At 39.6% G+C, this 22492-nt stretch overlaps 1 protein-coding gene across 1 annotated transcript in view; it reads left to right on the plus strand.

Moving 5' to 3' along the window:
• The window catches only part of ca16b (carbonic anhydrase XVI b), a 125023-nt gene that overhangs the window by 14510 nt on the left and 88021 nt on the right, over positions 1–22492 (plus strand). The window contains exon 2 of the mRNA XM_033965958.2: positions 11521–11619. Coding sequence (XP_033821849.1) covers positions 11521–11619 — 99 coding nt within the window. The remainder of the gene's footprint in view (positions 1–11520; positions 11620–22492) is intronic.

Here is a 22492-nt window from a genome sequence, read left to right on the forward strand (position 1 = left end):
ACATCGTAATTACATCTAGAGAAAATACAACGGCTTTTTATTATAAAGAACAGGGCTGCAAAGGGAAAGTGGTCAATCTAAACTGCACTGAATAGATGTGTTGTATAATGTATTATTATTATTATTATTATTATTATTGATTACTGTCACTTCCCGTTTTAGGACAAAAAACTGGAATAGTTTCATGTCAGTTTCAAAAGCCCATCTGAGAGAATCAGTGGTGATTTGCCAACCCCATACATATGTAATATTGGTTTTAAATGGAGACGAGTGCATTTATCTTGATGAGTTGTATGCAATGTATTTCAAAAACTTAAACGTATCTATCTCCATGGAGACAAGCATGTGGACAAGGACAAGTTGCACTACAGTAAGAATGTACGTTTTTCAAGGCATTTTGCGCAACAAAATATTGATGCTGAAATTATGCAGTTAATACATTGTTCGAGGCAAAGCAGTGATATCCCAGTGGAGACGACCAGATGGAGTACCCACCCCAAAAAAGTTACACAGTGCTAGTATCATTTTGTATGTTTCTTCAGTGGCAATGCCTGCAATGGACTTTCCACTTGTAACATAGTATATTTTGAGGTATTATATCTGCAGATGTATGGCATTTTGCATTTTCTTTTATATACTTTAGTCCTGAAAAAGCAGCCACTTTAAACATTCAATAGTGAGGCTTTTACTGTGCGATTGAGTGCTTGGTTTTATTTATCAGTTCTAAATTCAGCCTTCAAGTATTGATTAGAGTCCAACATCAAAGAGCATGTAAAGAGGGAGGAGGAGATGTGCCTGTGTGTATGGCCGCGGGCCTGTGGAAGTGATGCATGCTACTGCTACTGCTGCTACTGCTATTATTTATGGACAACACTGAGTCATTTGGCTAGTGAGCTGCTGTTAGCTGGTATTTCTCATCAGCATCTGGCAACCGCTTCCACTGTGCTCGACCTTCATTAAAAAGATTCACACACAAATGATTTTGGCTCATTTTTTTTTTAAGACAGCACATTTATATTTGCAGATTTTTCTTGTATATCTGGGAAAGTGATTCAATGACTGTATCAACAGTGGGCGTTGAGTGTCAGCATTAACTACAATGTAGAAATACAAGTTTGTTATATGAATTGTTGTATGAATGCACTGAAATGGTTACCATGGTGTTAAAGGAGGAATAACATTGGTTAATACAAGAACCTTGTTATCATTGCTGCTCAAAACAATCAGTCGTGGATTGAGAAGTAGGAAACTACAGTCAGCCTTAAGTGTGTATTGATCCCACTTGAACCATTTAACCAATTAGATTCTGTATTATAATAAACAAAAATCTTTACAAATGCAACTTTATTAGTTTTGAGCTACAATCTTTTGACTGGAGTTGAATTGATTGCAGTGATTTATGTCTCACCTGTTTGTTTTTATCCACTTGCAAAACATTGCAAAATAAAAATGTTCAAACAGGTGAATTTAATGAAGGAAGATGCTTAGTGCAGATGTTTCATGACAAATAAAATACTGCCCAGCGCTGGTGTAGTGATAATGGTAATGATGTATACCATCATAACATCTTGATCTGATAGTATATCTTCCCGTAAATATGATCGGCCCACGCTCAGTGTCACCTCTACTTACAGAGTGATATGTAAGCCTCATCTTGCCCGTAACAAAGCGCGGCCGTACATGAGCAGGAGAGATGTGTAATGATCTAATGTAGTGTCCACAGCAGCTGGATTTATGACCAAATCAATACGAGCACAATTCCTGCACAGTTCCTCTCTCTGTCCTCACCAATGACCTCATAAGCTGCTGGCTCTTAAGCTATCCAATTGCCACATATTGAAATTTGAAAAGCCCACTTTGCACGGTAAATTTCCCTGACGCGGTTGCCAGTGTTATGTACAGTGCTGACTTTGTGTCCGGAGGCATGTTGCAGATTGTTTATTGTGCCGTGAATGGGATAAGCTACAGCCGAGCGTGGACACAGGTCATGGGGCTTGAATTTGTTTAATCTGGGTAATGCTTTTCATCAGACGGCCTGATGCACTCAATCAGCACAGAGCGCACTGGTTAATGCACTTATTACAACATGGAGACCTGGTGTGAGAGCTGCCATGTATCATACACTGCTGCAGCACTGGGTCTAAAGTGTGCTGAGCAGGTGCCTTTGTTGTTCTCAGTAATAAATCCTGATTATTAGGTCTTTTATCCATATTTTCTTTCATGGTTTTGGTTATGGCTCTCTATCCTCGGTGTTCTGTTGGATTACAGTGTTTCGTAGGCAAATTGTCGTTGTGCATTTGAAATTACCTTTTGATCCTGTGCATTTAATTTCTAGTCTGACTGCCATAATATTTAAAACTCTATTTCAATACTAAGGAAAAGACATAAGCCAATACTGATTTCAATACAATGTTCTAATAAAACACATTTTTTCTGACAATAAAATATAATCACCACAATATTGGTTTCTTTGTCTTTGTATAGATCAAGATGGTCACATGGTAAATGGTCTCATGACATTCAAAGTGCTTCATATAAAGGAACAACTCGACATACATAGGCATAGTATGTGTGTGAATGATTATTATTTGTTCCATTATCAACTCGTTTCAAAATGCATTCAGTTTTGAGGGACCGAACCAGGACAAACCCCGGGTTAAGAGATGCTGTGCTGTGTTGTACTTCTCTGTTATTGACTTGGCCGAGGTGTTCAGGAGAAAGCGGTGGAAAAACTCACTAGATTCACATACAAACGTGTCGCCGCAGATGCCTTCAGAGCGCACAAAGCCTTATCTGTGTCTGTTACTGTGTGACAGCAAAGGTCAGAGGTTAAACAGGAGTTGTGCTACATCTTACTGTGCTCCTTCAACCTTTTATAAAGCAGAGACACTTGGAAAAGAGTAAATCAGACAGGCTCAAAAGGTCTAGAAGAAAGTCTCAGGAGTATTTAGTCTTCAATGAATAGAAAAAAACACACTTCCTGACATTTGTTCCCTGTTCATGCGGTTAAAGAAACCATTGTTCTATTGTCCAACTGACTCCTGAATTAAAACGGAAAGACGTCCTGCAGCAAACTCAATATGTAACTCTGCCTCCAACAGTTAAACCAGTAATCATTAAAATTAGCCAAACTTCATAGAAATAGGATTTGTTAAACTGCCTATTATATTTAATATTCTTTTTTTCCTATTTCCATTTCCCTGGATAATGCCTCAGTGTGTTTCAGTGGAGTCATGCAGGTGGTGTACCATATCCACTTTGACAGTACCGCACGTGTAAACCAGTACAACTAATACTGATGACAGGGGTAAGCTGCCAGATCTGTACGCAGTTTAGCCACTGAAAAAGTATGAATGAGAAGTGGTGAAAGAAAATCTCAGAATAAAAAAAAAACTTCACTCAACCATGACACTCTACGATTCCTTGGTTAGACCTTGGTTTGTGGTGATTCATGCTCATTTTAGTCGTAAAGTGGTACTTTTAAATCCAAATATTTCCCTAGCGCTTGAGAACTCGGCATAATGAGAGTTTGCCTTTGTCGCCCTTCCTCCTATTCTCCTGGTTCAGTCGTTGCAGTTCCTTAATGAAACACAAATATGACTGTTTAGGACTGGTGGGGGTCCGCTCCACACAATGGCTCCGGGTGCGTGTATGTTTTACAGTAGTTGGGCTTATTTAAAAGTTCTGAGTTTGTGTCACTCCCGTCTCCGTCTCTGGCGGGCACATTGTATTTCTGGCACTCAGCCTCTGCGTGCCATCGACAAAGCCATCAGCTGTACAGTCAAATGTGCTGCAGCGTCTCCTGTCAATTAACATGATGAACAAAGAGCAGACAGGTCCTGACGCTTCTCAAACACTTCACACGTGCAGATTTGGTCATCGAAGTTTGAATTTGCCTTGACATTTTCTGTGGTAGATAATATCAAATAATAAATCAAATAAAACGAGTAACCAAAAGTGTGGATTAAAACATTACTCTTATCTATAAAAATGTTTCCCCATATTAATCGCCACAATTTTTGATTAAATTTGTCTTGTCAATCCACATAAATTTCCTGAACGTAATGACACATTTTAATCATTACCATTTAACACGAAAAAACCCTCAAATTTCTTCCTCCAAAGTCTGAATTCTGCTCCAAACCACTTGTTTTTACTGAGGTTTGGCTGTAGACCGCTCGATTAAAAAGACGCAAGCTTATAATTAACAATTAGAAATGAATCTCCTATATTTTTAAGAACTGACGCACCTTAACCAAAAGTGTACAAATGAAAGTTTTGCTGTAACGGCTGGTGATAACTGCACTATTCTTATCCGTCATATAGTGTGCGTTTGGATATACGCTCATAGCTCCTGCATTGTTTTTGTACTTTTGGATCAGTTTTGCTCAGATGTTGTGCTGTTTTGGCCCTAAGGCTTTGCTCTGTGTTCCTTGTATCAGCTCCTTGTGTGACTGTGGAGAGTACCGGGAAAATCAGCCACATCAAGAGGCTGCGGCTCCCATATGAACTGAAACCACATGCACCAGCACCAGGAGGGCCACACACACCATCTTTTGTTTGACTGTAAACTGTTTCTCACAAAAGCCCCCAGTTCAGCGTAGACATAGGGGGTTTAGGTCCTTTGCTTATTGTTTTGAAGATCTGATGTAATTATTGCATATTGTTGTTGAGCATTTATTTTAAAAGTTAAAAGAAGCTGTGCTGTATTGTAATTCTTAAAGACGACATATTGTATATCTATGACACCCATGGATCGTTGCTATAATTTGCGCATTTTAGATCACAATTTTCATCTAAAACAACTTAATAAAAGAAAAAAGTCTGCTGACATCCGTGTTAAAAATCTGCGGTGCCCAGTGGGAGCTGACGTCGCCGTAAATGTGATCACAACAAAGAGCCGTGAATTGTCAGCACCTCAGATAACTGCGCGTCACGCTAGCAAGTAGTGGCTTTTTATTTTTTTTCATTTGCACCAAAATGACTTTGTGACACTGCCAAATCCTACGTGTATCACCAATTAAGAAAATAAATTTGGAGAACGAAGTAAGTACAGAGCAGTGGGCGTATGCCGTGGCGGTGGAAGTGGGAGTTGATTGGGAATATGGCGTCTTGAAAGTGATTAAAGATTGCTCAAACATGCACAAATCACTCCAAATACTACTTCGAGAGGGCAAATGAGAAGAGGAAAGGACTATAACGTGATTAAAAGCTCTAAAAAGTCGATTTTGTGTAATAGGTCTGCTCTAAAGTTGAAATATGTTCTTCAGAAATCATGCAATCATTCTACTGCACTGAGCGATTCCACATGAAACACTGTGATTGGTAGTCAGGTTGTTTAAAAAAGTCACTACTCAGATTCTAATCTATACTAAAACTAGTATTGAAACTAAATACTAATTTGAAAATGCTATTGATAGTGGGGAAAAAAAATCTTTGAGAAAAATCCTTGAGAATAACTATTGAAACCCATCTCCATGTTTACAAAAGGAGATGAAATTATAAGATTCACTCCCAAAACTCCAGCTAACTCAGCCCATGCCTGCTCCTCTTTGCTGTTTTGAATTTAAAATCCTAGTAGAATATTTATAGTAGACAAAATTTTAATTAGTCGACTAAAACTTCCTTGTCCAATTCTTCTACTTGGAGTAAAGTCCTTCAGCCCTGGTGAGTGGATACAGTCGAGGTTTCACATAGTAATAGCCGCTTTTGTTGGGTGTCAGTTTTCTTCCATTTTGCTCTATCACCTCTTATAATGAAGATACAAAAATTAGACTTCCTTTATTGTAAGTGTAGATCTGATTTTTATTTTTTATTTTTTTCCAAATTTCACATATTTTGTAATTTAAGCCCTGATGCCCTCCCCTGTCCGTCCCCTCTCTGGCCTTGCTCCACTGGCGTAGTGGACTGTACTGACCTGTGATTGATATTGTAGCTCACCCCCTGGTGACTAATGCGCGCTAACTGCTCCTGTGGCGCTTGTAAGCCTTCTGCTGTTCAAGGGCTCTCTTGGGTCCTCGCCTTGTTGTTGAGTGTGATATTATGGAACAAATAGCACGCCTTAATGGTTAAATAAGGTGATTTAACTGCCCTTAGAGCAATGGAAAAGGGAAACGGATATGTATATGCCCATCATACGAGGTTGTTCTGTTAGGCTTATATGGGGCATTTATTTTAATAAATATGTAAATGAAAGGATGGAGGAGGATATTTAAACGTATTGCCAGTGGATGGGTTTAAATTCCTGGTTAACCCCATGATTGTGTGTGATTTTCAGTCAGAGCTGGAGTCCATGGGGCTGACTCTGGCTGCATTCGTTGCCTGGATCTTTGTAGCGCTGTGGCTTTAATCCTCTGCCCACAGGGACGCTGACATGACGAGTGTAAACTGTTGACATGGTGCTGTCTCCTTGGCACTCTGATCAAAGATGGTGCAACCCTCCCGCTTCAGACCTGCCTCCGAACATGGCTCTGCTCTCTCTGTGTGCTACCTGTGGCTCAGTGACTATAAACGTAGGCATAGGGAAAGTAGCTGCACACAGACATGATCTCAATAATTATGATATGAAGTTGTCCTGATGCTGGTTACTGACAGTTACTTCTGCCGTTAAATATCAAGTCTTGTATTTTCTAATCAATTATAACTATGTTTTTTTTTCACTCAAGTGTTCAAGGTGCTACTGTGTATTATGTTACAACTTATAGTACCTACCTGTACACAGCAGTTAGCTCTACAAATCCCCCTCCTCTCTGCTTTGTAATGGAGAGCATTTTGGGCTAGTCTCTGCCTTAAGTGCACAGGGCCTTGATGTGGTCTGATGTAGTGCTTAGTTTAATTAATCTGCCATAATGATGCAACTACCAGTAAGAGCAGCCTGTGCTTGTACTAAATGTCTGTGTGCTACCATTCTGTCTGCAGACGGTGGCTCCAGACTCCCAGGATCCCCCCCTCTGGAGCTGAACTTAACCTTTTCTCGCTACGCCTTATGACTTCGCAAACGAGTGTGACATGCGCCCGTCGTCATGGTTACGGTGTCATCAGGAGGGAAGACATGTTTAGATTTGGGAATCAAGAATCAGTTCCAACCGAGAGGCAAATTGTCAGATGGCTTTGAATGCCTTATGTCTAGGAGCTTATCTACCCCTGAGAGACCAGTGTGTGGCGTATGGGGCATTTCAAACTACTTACATCAAACAGAAATGGTACATGGAGCAAGGAAGGCGCTTGCATAGCATTCAGAACGGCGTTTAGTTTTGATACATGTTAGATACATTTTGAATTTACAATTTTAAGGCAAGGGTTGCATACAAACTTGTATAATGTGAACTAAAAATTGAAGAGTGGATAACATTCTTTTACTTTCAAGTCCCTGTTTCAACATTATCTGCTTGAAAGTAATTTGTAGATTCACTTAGGCGTTTGGTGAGGCTGAAGCGAGACTTGGTCTTGCTAAATTAGCTTGAGTCATACAGGCAATTGGCTTACCTGCTACAATAGTTACAGCCTTAGTTGCTCTCCTTTTCTCCCTCGCCCACAAAAACAACTCCGGGACTTGGTGAGAAAGTAAGCTGGAACAATTTGCTTTGCATAAAACAGCAAGGTGACGAGACAAATAGCCCTTAAACTTTGAGCACGAAGTTGAGCGTGTAGCAGTGTGCATGTAAACTGGCTCCCTCTGTTTTGCTGTGATTCTGGGTCTACAGAGCCAGTGTGGGGATTTCATTGCATATAAGGATAAGCAAACAGGAGCATTTCAGTGTTTATGGTTTGAGGTTTTTGTAGTTGAAATTTTGGCCATCCCAAGATCAATTTTTTTGTGTAATGTTATTTTGATTGAATATTATTGCATAATAGCAGCATGTATTGTTTTATTGTTGTTATATAAAATTCTCAGAACGTCTTACTGCGCCGCACGAGGTATAAACATAAGATTATTATCCATAACCAATAGAATGTAAAAAGACAAAATGAATGTTTTTTTGGATTAACAGTATGAACATTGTGATACTGATGACTGACGAGTGTTAATTGTGACAGTAATAAAACATGTTTATTCAGACAGAAATCCTTAAAACATGCATTTATGGATAAAGCAAAAATCAGTATGGCAAGATATTACTCTCTATGTTCCTTACTAATTCATAATGTATCATTGTTTTGGGCTTGCTTTAATCGTGCATGTACATTTAATTTAACCAAACTAACTGTATAAGTATACTAAAATATATCACCATAATAATAAATACAATGTTACTTCATATTGTGCAGCTCTTCTGTGACCATATGTACTTATGTGAGGACAACATTTTTGTATTCAATTCTAGCACCCGTGTTTCATCTAATGCAATAGGTGTTTTATGTGAGAATATGTTAATATTAAACGTGTGAACTTTATACATCTCTGTTTGTAGTATTTAAGGACGTCTTTTCTCTGTTGCACAAACACGTACCAAAGCACATATAGAAATTATTTCCATCGGGGTGCTAAAAATGTGCCGTTGCCACCTCCTCCTATACATCTCCGCTGTGCACTTCTCGCTCTGGAGAAAGAGAATTGATTGATATTGAGGCGTGAAGTGTTTTAGTAGTTTTTTGAGAGCGTTTTGGGTGCGTGGTTCCGTGCTGTGCCAAGCTGCAGAAACCACAGCGCACTAATGTACCGACAGCTGCGAGAGGAGCCCATACCCAGTTGTTATTTCAGGGCCGCGTGAACTAAACAGAATCCCAAATCAAAAAGCGTGTTGTAGGAGGTGAGAGGGGGTTTTTATTTGGAGGTTTGGCACATGATCCAGTCACTGCTGTTTGCATTTCTTCTGTTCATTTGTTTGTAGTCGCTGGTTCTGGCAACAGGAAGCCAATATTAACTGATGCAAGTTTGGCACACAGCGTTTTGACTGTTCAGCTTGTACACCTGATTGAATCCTGCTTTGCACGTTACCATGAAGTACATCTAGTGCATTAAAATGTATTAAACGTTAAGAATGATTTATGTTTTATAAACTTTGACACACTTTTTCTTTTTTTTATTACTAAAAAAGCCAAACTTGTAACACATGTGCCCTTAGTATAATTGTCATATGGTTACTATAATAAATGTCTTTTTTTTATTTTTATTTTTTTTAATCATCTCTATAATGATATTCAGACATCAGGAATGTGCTAAAATCTGCCTGTTAATGTCTGGGTTGAGGTTCAAATCTAGCTCTAAACATGAAAGGAGAAACATCACTTTATATCCTCCTTGGTAGATTAGGTTAGGGTCTTTCTGTGTCTTTTTGAGGTCATTTTTAACAGGTTTAGATCTAGACGATAAACTCGATGCTATTTTTACATGCGATCAAAGAGATATCTCTAAACTCTACATATTGTAATAGTAAAAGTGATGTTATTGGTTATTTAGTTAAATTATTGTAGTAGAAATACCCAACTACCAACTACTAGGTGTTGCACCAAATGGAGTAGTGGGAAAACAGAAAAACATTGCAAAAGTAGAGGTTTGGTAGGTAAACTTAATCCACTATTGGCACATTTTACCACTCAATTTCTAAACTAGTTTTGCTACTACTTTTTAATAACTTTTATTTATTTTTTATAGCAATGGTGATACTTTTACTTCCACAGTAAAAATGTGTTTCCAGGAGGTTGGAGGGATTTCCTTTAAGAGTTTTGGCTGCAATACACTTGGTTTCTGATTGGCCTCTCCCCCGATCGGCCTGTTCATTTGTTTGTCGTCTCTGGCAGCAGGAAGCCGGCATTAACTGATACATATTGGGGTTTTGAATGGCTCACTGGGTTTGACTGTTCTCTTCTTGTAGACCTGAGTGAAGCTTGACGATTTCCCTGGCTGGTACATGCAGTGCTTTATCAATGGTTTGAATTATAAATGTCTGCCTACATGTGCTCCGGGGACTGTGCTCGCGGCGAATCTGCACCTCCAGCATTCACCACATTTCTCCTGAAAGATTCTTTTTTGTATTTGCACTGTAAAAAGACTCGTGCCTTTGCCTCAGGGGCTGCACCACATTGTCTCGGCAGAAGCTTGGGGGATGTGCGCTGGGCAATAGTTGCATTAAGAAGCGCAATTTTAGCTAAAGCTGTGTTCTGTGGAGGTGTATGCTGATGCTAAACCATTTTTGTACACTTTGTCTTATAAATGGAAATAAATGCCTTAGCAAAATGCATGTTTTTCTTCTCTGGCCTACAAAATGGTGCACATGGAATGCAGTGTTAAAATAATGAAACAGTAACATATTTAGGTTGAATGGTGTCAAAGCAGGAAGTTGTGTTTGGGTCATCTATATTTGGTTTGTCCGAAGACCTCCATGTGTTAAGGAATTTGGCGTCTTTGAGTGATCCCTGGCGTGTGAGTTGTGTCTTTGTGTCACAGTGCCTATATTAGTCTTATAGTTGCTAAAATTGGTGGAATTGGCTCCAACAATTCGTAGTCTAAGAAGAAAGGGTTAGCTGCATTTCAGAATATTCATGCTCTATAGTTTAATAATATTCAAATTAGTTTCTCTTTTAAAGCCAGATAATTATCTGAAAAGTTATTTATATAATTTATTTACTGCTTAAAAATATTGGATAATTGGAGAGGTATTCAGCCAACATTAAAAAAGTGTCATCCAAGTCACAACCAATGAAAAATAATAGTAAAAATAATCCATGTATATATATATTTTAGTTAGTTCTTATGAATATATATAATGGTAATGGACCTCTTCAACACGGCCACAATAACTGATAAAGAAATAATTTAGGTCTGGGACTACGACTGGCCTAGTTAAAATGGTACAAATATTTTCTTTTAGCCACATGGCCATGTCCACTGTTTGTCCAAATCCCAGTTTTTCATATTGCTTTACTTTGCCAACACAGCCATTCTATCCAAATTGCACCCACAAGCTTATGACAGACAAGATTTTTATATTTTTCTGTGTATTTTTCTTATTATTTCTGGCTTGTTCACAAAGATACTTGCCAGTCAGTCCATGTACATTTGTTTTTTGCTACTGACCAGCTGCTGCTTCTGCAAAATACTTGACTGATGGTAACCGTAGTGAGAGGAGAAGCCAGCACAAAGACTTTCTCTCAGTTTTGAGCTGATCCCTGTAGGCGCTATCATTACCGCCCATTTCTTCCATCATATGTGTCAGATAACAAGTCTACTCCAGAGCTATGGCCTCTAGACTCTAAACAGCAGCAGCCAGTTCCACCACCGAAGGATAGGCAAACTGTGTGACAAATAGGTGAGGTGCTGCAAAGGACAAAAGTTAATCTTGGTGAATTATAGGGCTTAAAGGCACCGCTGAGAGCTAGTGCCACAAGTGCCATTTGGGAGCGCCCAGTCACAAAATTAATGTTTAGTTGAATAAGTGTCGCTTTTATTGGTTTGCAGATGAACTATTTTAACAACATGCTGCCAGCCAGTTTTACAGATTTGGGGATTTGAATTTTTTACTGCTAACAGCTCTCCTCCCGTCGGAGCCGCTTGTAACTGTGTCTCTCTGCTGTCCACAGTTGCATCAGGAGGCCAACCGAGCAGTGCAGCTGACGAAGATCATGAACACGTCTGGAGGCAGAGGAGATCAACTAGCGACCCCTACTGGTCATATTCAGGTGAGTGTCTGCGTGAACAAAGCAAAATACAGTTGTGTGTACAGTTCTGATAAATGTCTTCTCTCTTTAGATGTAGATTAATTTGCACTAATTTGTCAGTCCACAGAATACCCATACGCTAAAGAGTTGCTTGTGTTGCAATGTTGTGGTTTTCTATGTGCCCATTATTCACATTTGCACATCAAAAGAACTACCCAATTAGCCAGTAATTCAAACAAATTGGCACCTTCCTGTGTAAGTGGTGGAAGTACCAAGCTTTGCATTTCCAGTGCTAGAAAGGCTGCCAATTTTGACATTTTGATATCACAAGTCATACTCAATATTCAACGGTTATCACACATAACACATTTCCAAAATCATGCAGATCTAATTAATAAAACTTTGAGCACATGGGATTTTACTGGATAGTTTTCTCTCTTCAAGCAACTAGTTACTAAATCAGATTGAAGGGACGTGACATTTTTTCAATTTAAAACTAAATATTGTATCTTTTAAATGGTCAGAAGTCCTCAAGATGGTGTCTATGTAAACAGGAAACTGAAGTCTGGCTTATAAATTAGTTTGTTCATCCCATGTTTTTGCATATGACGCTCTTATCACTTGAAATCATGTTGTTGCAGTGCAGTAAACCATATTTGTTGTCCAGGGCCTGATTTTAACTGAATGTTTACGTCCCCCGAGTACAGTGTGGACAGTAAGTGCCAATTTAGTGACATTTGTGGACGGCCTTTATCCCTGTGTAAACATAAAGTGTCACTTAAACAAAACAAACAGTTGTTCACAGTAAGTATCATAAACACCAGGAGGCAAATAAATCCCTCCTACACATCCCACCTCCAGAAACAAATAAAGATCCAATAACAGTGTCAACATGCGGCTTTTGCTCTATAAACCAGCCTAAATGCCTCTCTTCTGCATAGTTCTGCATTTGGATTAACATAAGGTATTAGCAGTGGAGCAGACGTGCCTGTGAAAACATAGCCAGAGTTGTTGTTTAAATTGCCTCTTCCATTATTGATAATATACATGCTTTTTATGCCAACTAAGTGCTCCGGGCTTGGCTCCTCCTGTAATTCCTCCACCGCCATCGTGCACCTCGACAAATTGGACAGATGGATAGTGCTGGCAGACCAAAGTTAACGTGCAGATGCAAGCTCTAATGGATGATTCATTATGTGCACTTTTATGCTTGTAAATACGCTCCCAGTTCCCTGAGTTTTGCCTATGTGTAATTGAGCTGTAAACTTTGAGTGTGAAGTGTTTTTCCCCAAAAAGTGACAAATTGATGTCAAAATTTGGTTGAGAAATTCTGGCATCACGAACGGGCAAGCCAGCACTTCCCAGGCACTTGAAAGTTGGTTATAGCTGAAATGGGGGAGGAAAGGCAATTTTATCAAACATAAAAATATGCTGTTCATGTATCAGTGTTGGCTGAGATAAACGGATATGTAAAGAGGAATTACCATTTCAGTTGTGTGGTTTGTTTATCACACCTTACTCGTCGGTAATTAATCCATGGCCATGTCACAAATCAGGCTCAAAATCCCATTATAAAAAGACGTGTTCTGATCATTTCTGTTTTCATGATTCAGAAACAAAATGTACAAGTATTTACCCCATATGTTGTTTATTGCGGGATCCTTCTACATCACCTTGCCCTAAAACTATAACAATAACACACAATCATCTGTCTTTATTCCATCTAATTCACCTCCATAATGTTTATCCTACAAAATACTAATCATAATAAACATCAAAATAGGCGTCACTGTGGCATTATGTCCCAAATGTGATATACCATTATTTCTGTCACAGCCTTGTATTAGTGTGCCCCTCCCTCTCTATGTTGCCATTAGCGATAATATAAATATGGTCATTTCTCCATTATTTGACAAGTGTGTGTTTCTGCAGGCAGCGTGGTGACAGCTCAAATGTTATTTCTGGTGCTGCTGCTTTACATTCAGCCCTCAGAGGAGTGCACCAGTGGCCACCGCGTGCTCCACTGGGAAATAGGGGTTATGTGCTCTGAGCCAGGGCACCTCACTGGGAGCGCTGGGGAGGGGAGGGGCACAAAATGATATTTACAGGTTAGAGGTCCGGAAACTGCACCAAGCAAATAACCAGCTCCCCCCCCTTTGCCCTTCAGGTGCGTCAGAGAATGGATTGGGTGTACCATTTGTAGCGCTAGATGGAAATTGTGCAAAAATGTAAAATTGTTAAGCTGGTTTTGTTTTTATGTAGAGATGGAGGATGTATCTAAAATCAAAATGGCTGTTTTGGGAATATGCAAATGGCTGAATCTGATAACTGTCAAAACAAATAACATAACAGAGCGCACAATCTGATTTTCTTTCTACACTTGCAGTCCTTTTTACACTTTGCGCATAACTTGACCCTCAACCGAGACATTTATCAGCGTGTTTTTAATGCATTTTTGTTGCATTACAATAGTAGATGAAAATATAAATATCTATTCGTTTTTGTCGATATCGCCGAGCCTTTCTTCATGCCAGATTCTGTTGGAACGCCGGGCTGTAGTCACTATTCACTACTCTGCTTGTGTCTCCTACTGTCTCCAAGGTGCGTGTTTAGTCGAATATGGAATTTGCTCCCATTTTCTCAAGGCCTGTAATTGTCCAGATTTTGAAATTGCAAGCCGCCCCTCAATCAATGCTGTAAATCAACAAGGGCTCGAATGTTTGATTTCTGTGCTAAAAGTCAATTCAAAGCGTTCTCACCTAGAAGTAATTTTTCAGCTTCTAATACAGTCAGAACGCACACAGGTACAGCCAATAACAGATTTTCTTTCTTCTCGTTTGTTACTCTTTGTTATCTCGGTTTGAAAAGGGGGCAAGAAAAAAAAACATTTAGGCGAAATTGACAAGCGCATCGGCGAAACATGGACGAAACATCATCAGATCTGTGGCGCTTGAGGTTTGTGTTTGCGGTTGGTGTCAAGTGGTCGAGGAAAGGGACAGTTTTTGATATGAAGTGACGAGGCTTGTGAGAGGCTGGACTGTGCGGTCTGACCCAAATGACCAGTAGCAGTAGGTTAAATGAGAGCTGCAAGATTTATCACTATCAAACTGAAAACGCATTTTGAAACAATGGTTGAAATGAGCTAAACGCAAAAGTCTGCTGTAACTAAATTGCCTCTCTAACAAAAATGTATTATATCCTGTCTTATTCTGTATAAAACCTGTTATTCACACCTCTACCAACATGTTCTGAAACACATGGGATTCGAGTATTACCGTAGTTTAGCCGTTCATTTTTTGGTCTTCTCCCAAATGTTATTACTCCTTATAATGTGCCCTAAAAATAAATACATTTATTCTAGCTGGATGTGCAGAATAATTAGTTTGATATGTTAAAAGAGAATACACATTTGTTGATATCTCTCTCCCACCTTTGATTATGGTTTTTGATTGCATATCTTATTGAACACTACTACACACACTTTGCAAAGGTGTTTCTTCTCGATTTTGACCTGACGCGTACTGATCCACTGCGCTGTCAGAATCAGTAGTTTCTTCAGGTTCAGCGCCAGTATTAGGGATTAGGTTTTGGCATTAAGTTGTAATGGTTCAGATGAAATAAGACGTGGAAGCGTGTGCGGTAGAAGTTTTTATAGAAGCCCACACTTGTGTAAAAAGTGATAGAATCTTGAGATTTATTTTTGCTGAAGTTTGATGTGGGGGCGCAGAGCAGGGGAAGATTTGATTTGATTCTGAAATGGTTTTAGGACTGCAAAAGGGCACCGACCGCCGCCAGTCAAAGCAGCTGGCGGATTGTTGTGAGGAGAAGAGATGCATTGAGGGAGCACAGAAATGTCTATAGATTCAGAAGGTAATTAGCGACCGGGACTGTGACTGGGAGACAGACAAGCGTGCCTCAGCAGCTAAATGGATATTAAGGTTTTACTGTGCACGAGTGCCTTTTACATAAAATCGGTAGGGGGTCGACATGCAGCATCCAGCAGATAATGCAAAGCAGGGCCTCACCTGTCATTCATGAAACTTGGCTGTTTTTATTCATGTATTCATCGTCTGCTTAATCCTTTTTGTGGGTGACTGTGAATATTGAAATTGGTAATGTGAAAGGCACAAAAGCATAGTTTAAAGGATCCTTGTGGGAAAATACTGGTCTTACAATGTTCTCTATATAATGCCCGGACACGTAATATGGTTAATTCAGAGGTAAATACTTCATTAAGACGTATTATGCTTTTGTCTCCTAGTTATAAATTGTAATGTTAATCTAAAATGGCATGCAGTATGCAAACTTCTGGTTAAAAACTGCTGGACCCTTTCTTCATTTATTCCAAAGCTCATGAATCCTACATATATGACAGGTTAAAAAATAAACAAAACAGAAAACAACTGAGAACGAATTACAGACGAGTGGGCACATATGGGGGCTTGACGGGGCTTTGCAAAGTAAATGGTGTCTTGAATGCAGGAGAAAGAAGATTACTCAAACATGCAAAGATCTAAATTCAAGCTTTTGTAAAGAAATGAGAAGGAAAAATGAAGGTTAAAAGCTCTGAAAAAATCAATTTTGCATAATATGTCCTTTTAAAATACTTTTATTGGCACGCAACCTCCTGAAATGCCACAAAGGTGAAAAAACGACCTGAAACTACACTGCCCGGCCAAAAAATAAGTCACCACCTGGATTTTACTAAGCAAATTGGTACGAGCCTCCTGCAGTTGGTCAGGTCTAGGTTCAGCAGAATGAGGTCAGCTGACACCTGAATAATCTGAATGACCAGGTTATTCCATCAACAAATTTTTTCTTCCCTGATGACACGGGCATATGCCAAGATGACAATGCCAGGATTCATCAGGCTCAAATTGTGTTGAGTGGTTCAGGAGCATGAGACGTCATTTTCACACATGGATCGTCCACCACAGAGTCCAGACCTTAACCCCATTGAGAATCTTTGGGATGAGCTGGAGAAGCTGCAGCGTCAGACTCCACCAGAATCAATGTAACAGGTGAAAAATTAATGCAGCACTGGATGGAAATAAATCTTGTGACATTGGAGTATGCAACCTTTTTTTTTTTTTTGGTCAGACAGTGTATATTGGACTGTTATCTCAGAGTAATACAGACGCCTTCAAACCCAGTCTAAACTATGATTTAGATCGACTCCTAAGTTAATTTTTGCAGAAATATCATCTTAAGGGTAACAACATTTTTCACACCTCACTTTTACACAGTTTAAGATTCAAGTAGTTTTGATGGGGACCAATACCAGGGGTATTGGTCCCCCCCCCCCCCACCACTGTTCCCTCTAAACTGCGCGCGTGCGCAATTGCGCACTTCTGACGCGGTCTCCGCGCACAGAAAATCTGCGCTGCGCACAAAAAAATCGAATCATTCTGCGCTATTTTTCAATGTGAGTCAGTGAGTGTGACCGGGGACGAGCTGCTCCAGACAATTATGTGATTCACAGACGTATCTGCGCAGTTTATCCACGTCATTGACAGGCTCCTCATGCGCCGCTACCAGAGTTTTAGCCGATGTGGAGTGAAAACTCGCTCATGATGCTAATGATGCTAATGATGCTAATGATGCTAATGATGCTAATGATGCTAAGTGTTTATCCCCTTAACGTTCCGACGGCCCGCGCTCTGGCGCACTGTTTTGTAGCAGTTTTGCGGTTTAAACATGACGAAACGGACAAAACAAAGGAAGTACGCGACCGAGGACACTGTGGATGTTTGTACAAGTTAAACTAGAGGCATCTTGGACCCGGAGCGGTTCGTGGAACCGAGTGAAGATCATGATGGACTCAGGAGCAGAGGACCTTATGTGCTGATGGACTGGATGCTGTTCCTGGTCGGTAAGTGTGGTTTATTCTGTTATTGACTTAATTGTGGGTCAAATATATCATGCGTAATCATTAGCGTTAGCTAATGCCAAAGTGTCTTGCCTAAGGACACAATGACGGAAGTTGGTCCGAGCGGGACTCGATCCTCCTCTAACCACTGAGCCTCTGTCACAGAAGGACACACTGTACAATCATGTCCAGTGTGATCTTAGTTTCCAGTGTGTGTTTGTTCACTGTTAGCAGTGTGTGGTTTGTAAATATATATTTATTTTGACCCATACCACTTGTTTTGAATATATTTTATATACAAATACACATTATATATTGTGTTTTGATATGATATGTAAATGTACAGTAATAGAGCAGCTGGGTGTGCAGATACAGATTCCTCTCAGTGTGAGTTGGTCATTGACTGTCACTAGTTTATGAGTTGTAAAAATCAAATGATCGTGTCATATACTGAAAAAGAGTTACCGGACTGTCTCCCAGACACAGTAGGACAATCTCACTCAGTCACAGCAAAAGCTTCACACAATGGTTTATACTCATAATACAAGTCAGAGCTTTATCATATACATGTTAAATGTGTTTTCAACATTGGAGTTTACAGTTGTCTTGGTTTGGTTGGAAGCTCATGTTTTGCCATAGTTAAAATTAAATATTTATACTTCCAATAGCATTAACATACTACACAGGTCATGAGCAAGATTTTTGTCATTTTCACTGTATAAGTGGCTAAAGCACTTAATTAAAAGTCTTATAACAGAAATGTAAATGCGGTAATTTGATTATTTTAATAAACCATTTAATTTGGATGGATGTGATGCAGCATGACCACAGTGCACACGTCTGATGTCGCTCACACTGGTCCATGGGACGCTCAGGGAGTTTGTGTGTTTGCTCAGATTCGTGAAAAATTAGAGGGAACATTGCCCCCCACCACCACCTCCTGTGGATGTTACCCTTGGTACGACACATAGGCTAACCACTCTGGCACCTGTGTCTTATCACAAATGCTTCCGCTATTTGATATGCATTTTAATCTTGATCGGATGTTAAAATGGGGGTTCTCTTATCAATCCGGACATGTCGCCTTTCTGTGTGCTTTGGATATAACTCTCCATGTTGAAAGCTGCGCCTGAAATTTGATTAAAAGTTATTTAAGGCGCCCGGCCATGTGTGTGTGCAAAGAGACATTTTTCATAAGAGGGATGATATCACGCTCACCATACGACTCCCAGAGGAGCAGAGCTATGCATCATTTTTCTCCTTTTTATATCTCCATAGATTTGCACGTTCTTTCCATACTGCCGTGCTTTATGCTGTGGCCCCTATATTCGTTTTTGATTGTTGATTTATTATTCAAGTTTAATTAGAGCCCAACAGTTGGAATTTCAATTACATTACCCATGATCCCACTGAACAGTAGAATGATGAGGGGGGGACAAGAAAATCACTGCACTATGTATAAAGATGTATCTATCCACCCTGAGGAGTAGCAACTTAATGAAAGAATAATGCTTTGGCTGCGCTTACTGATCTGTTTTATGTAGTATCATGATGGCAAAAATGAGATACCTTGGAAAAAGTAAAATGTAACCGTGAAAGAGCTGACTTGTTTAGTTACATTTTCATAAATGCTTTAAATAGATGCACAGCTTGTCAAGAAGATCTGGATGAAGCCCCTCTCTGACAAGCCGCTGAAGCAGACGAGAGAGGGGCTGCGATTGTGTGCGACGCGTGAATTACATATCATATTCCCTCTTTGCCGTCATCATTAGCAATCTTTCCACTCATGTCCTGCATAATGAAGTGAACCAAGTGTCATTTTCAATCAATTGCCATGTTGGTCTAACTTAATTGGTGCTTTGGAGGATGCAAGACAAAAGCAACTCACCACAAACTGATTGATTGTTTTTTTTATGTTTATTTGGATTCCTGTAAAACCTATTTTTGTGACAGAAGTGAGACTAAAAATGTTGAATTGGAATGAGCCAAATGAGCTACAAATGTCAAGCGAATGAAATGTAGCCGAGGTAGTTGTTAGATTTAGACCTAGAGTTATTTAAAGACATGGACCCTGGATGAGAGTTTGGGGTTGTCTTCCAATGTGTCTCTTAAAATAGTTAGTGGGATTTGACATGTTAAAGCGCATGATTCATACAAGTGGAAATTGGCTGGATGCTTGTGAAGGCAGTGCACTTTGTCTCTGGTGGTTTGACACCCCCTAAAGGCTGCGGGAGAATGGTGCCATGTTGTCATGGCGCCCGACAGAAGGAGCTGACTCCTGGAGGTAATGAATCGAGGGGAGGATTGGTCCCGCTAGACCTCTGCACACGAGAAGCACTTGACTTTAAAGTAAAACTCCCTGAATATACGGTCGTACGCGGGGAGAGTAAAGTATGAGGAGCTCTGCGACGGGAGCCAGGGACCTGCACCTCTGGGAGACTCTGGGCGACGTCAGTCCGCACCATTATTTCCTACAAGGATTATCGGCTTCAGTTTGACAAGAGCACTAGAGACATGGCTAGGCTTTCATTAACCTAATCCAATACATCGCAAATTGACTTCTGTTTCAGGCAAGCTAATAAGTGTGTTTGCATATCTTAGTTATGTTCAGAATCTTAAATTATGCCAAAACATTTGCCAAATCTTGTCAAAGTAGGCACAATTCAGTGACAATTCTGTTCAGGAGGAAGTTTTCCAGTTACCGACTATATTTCACATGTTCAGTCTTAAGCGCTCCCTTCTTGTCTTTGGATGATAACTTGCATCACCAGCCAAGCGTAAATATCACATGGTGTTAATTACTGAAGAAGCCAAACGGGCTCCTCTGCTGTCAGTGGCAGGCATCAGTCTTAATGGTCCTACGTTACACTCACTTTCATTAAAGCCTTTCCTCTGTAACACTGGACCCTCCCCCCCAGTCTTCACCTGTAATCCCACCACTCTCAAAGAACTGACTCTTTCATGTGAGCTTTTTTTCTCCCTTTTGGAAAGAAAGAAGAATCCTTTTGAGACTTCCATGTTTTTTGTTGTTGTTGTTTTTTGTTTTTTTTTTAATCATACACAAAATATAGGTTTAATCATATTATATATCAATTACACTAGACATATTGACCCTATTCTGCTGTAAGGTAGTGTCATCCAAGTCTTTTCATTTATTCCATTAGCAACTTCAAATATCCATAGGCCTAATACTAGTAATAGAAATGCATTGTCATAGTCACAATAACTGCTGCTGCTGTGTGTGTGTGTGTGTGTGTGTGTCTCGGGAGCCCTTGCACAAATAATGAATAAAGACCACTGGTTATAATGATATTTTACAATTCTACTGTAATAATGTGTTTTATTTAATTACTACTTCACTTTTTCAGTAACACGATTTATGACCTTGCCTCTATAATGGAATCCATGAAATGGAGAAGACTATTGATTTGTGCATATTTTAACCCTATGTGATCTGACCAAAGCACATGACCCTGTATTTGCCTGTATCTTTCTCTAATTCTGTGCTGACTTCTCCCTGTGATTAATTTCATTTTTGCTCAGATCCATCTGTCTGACCTGATTGTTCCTTGTCACTATTTCCACAGTGATGAGAAAAGCTTAACACCACATCATCTGTATCTCTCCTGTCGATGTGTGCCACAACCTGTAGACGTACCTGCTCGCCCATCTCTGCACAAAAATGATAGGTGCTTGAACACTAATTATTAAAAATGAATTTTCCTGGAGCCGGAGCGGACTCATTATTCATTGCGGTTATTGCTAGCCGTTCGGATGGGCTTCTCGTGTGCCAGAATTGGTCCATTTGTCTCTGTCAGGGGCGGGCCCTTGACAGATGTGCCAATATGGCAGCTGAAGTTTTGTGTTGGGGGAGAGGCATCTTAATTCTCCATGATGTATCGCGCTGGCAGCAACCAATTTAGCAAAATTGAGCTCCAAATCATCTTGCGTCCCACTGCCTCTGACAATCTGTTTCCTTTCTCTAAACGAGGTAAATATATTAAGGGCCAAAATAAATTAGGGATCCCAGTGTCCTCAGCTAATACTGTATGAGAGACTATCGGTTTGAGTCCATTGTTTGTTATTGTCACATTAGTATGTCCAAGGAATAGCTCTGGCAAAAAAGGGGAAAAAAAACACTGCAATTTATCCTGAAATTGGCTCAGGCTAACTATCCAGCCTGATGTCTGTTGAATTTTTTCACAACCCTATTTCATGAGTTTACAGATTGTAATACTGATTCTTGAATTGTATTTTATAAAGGTAATAAGTACTTTCTCCTTTTAGTTGAAGGTGGGTCTGCATAATTCACTTTATTTTGATAATTATTTGATCTCAAATATTTGGGCAATAGACATTTTCCTACCATATCACAAAATATATATCCCAGGTCACCTTATTGCAACTTAAGCTAAATATTCAGTTGAAACATGAGTTTGCCTGCTCTTGTTCATATGCTGTAACATCTGGGACCTGGCACATAGCAAATGATGTTTCCTATAAGTTTGACAGTGAACTAATCAGAACCATTTATTTGTAGTACATTTATAACTTCTCTATGTTATAATTTTTTAATATAGTGACTGACTATTTCTCTAAATGGTTAATCAACTTGTCAATTATGCCTGTTGGAATTCGAGATAAGGCCCCTGATGTATGCATAGAATGGAAAAGTGCATAGTCTTGACTGGTGATGCTATCAAGTTGTGTTTTTTTTTTTTTTTCCTCTGCCATATGGTGCCTGAAACTTTTTACTGTTAGATTATTGTGTCAGTCTGTATTATAGCAGATTTTTCACCATGATGAACAGATTGTATTTTACAAGTTATTATGTTAATTCCATACGTCTGTATAGTATGTTGCCGGATATTGGGTCTGCTGGTAGCTAGGTACTAATAGATGTGGACATGTTTAGCCTGCTGGGACTGCAATATCCAGGAAGTGTGTGATTGCCAACCCACAGGATCCTCCTAATGTAGTTATGCTGATGAGCCGGAGTGAGCAAAGCTAGCAGCTCAGCAAATT

Source organism: Periophthalmus magnuspinnatus, chromosome 5, assembly GCF_009829125.3.
Source record: "Periophthalmus magnuspinnatus isolate fPerMag1 chromosome 5, fPerMag1.2.pri, whole genome shotgun sequence".
NCBI classification, from domain to species: domain Eukaryota; kingdom Metazoa; phylum Chordata; class Actinopteri; order Gobiiformes; family Gobiidae; genus Periophthalmus; species Periophthalmus magnuspinnatus.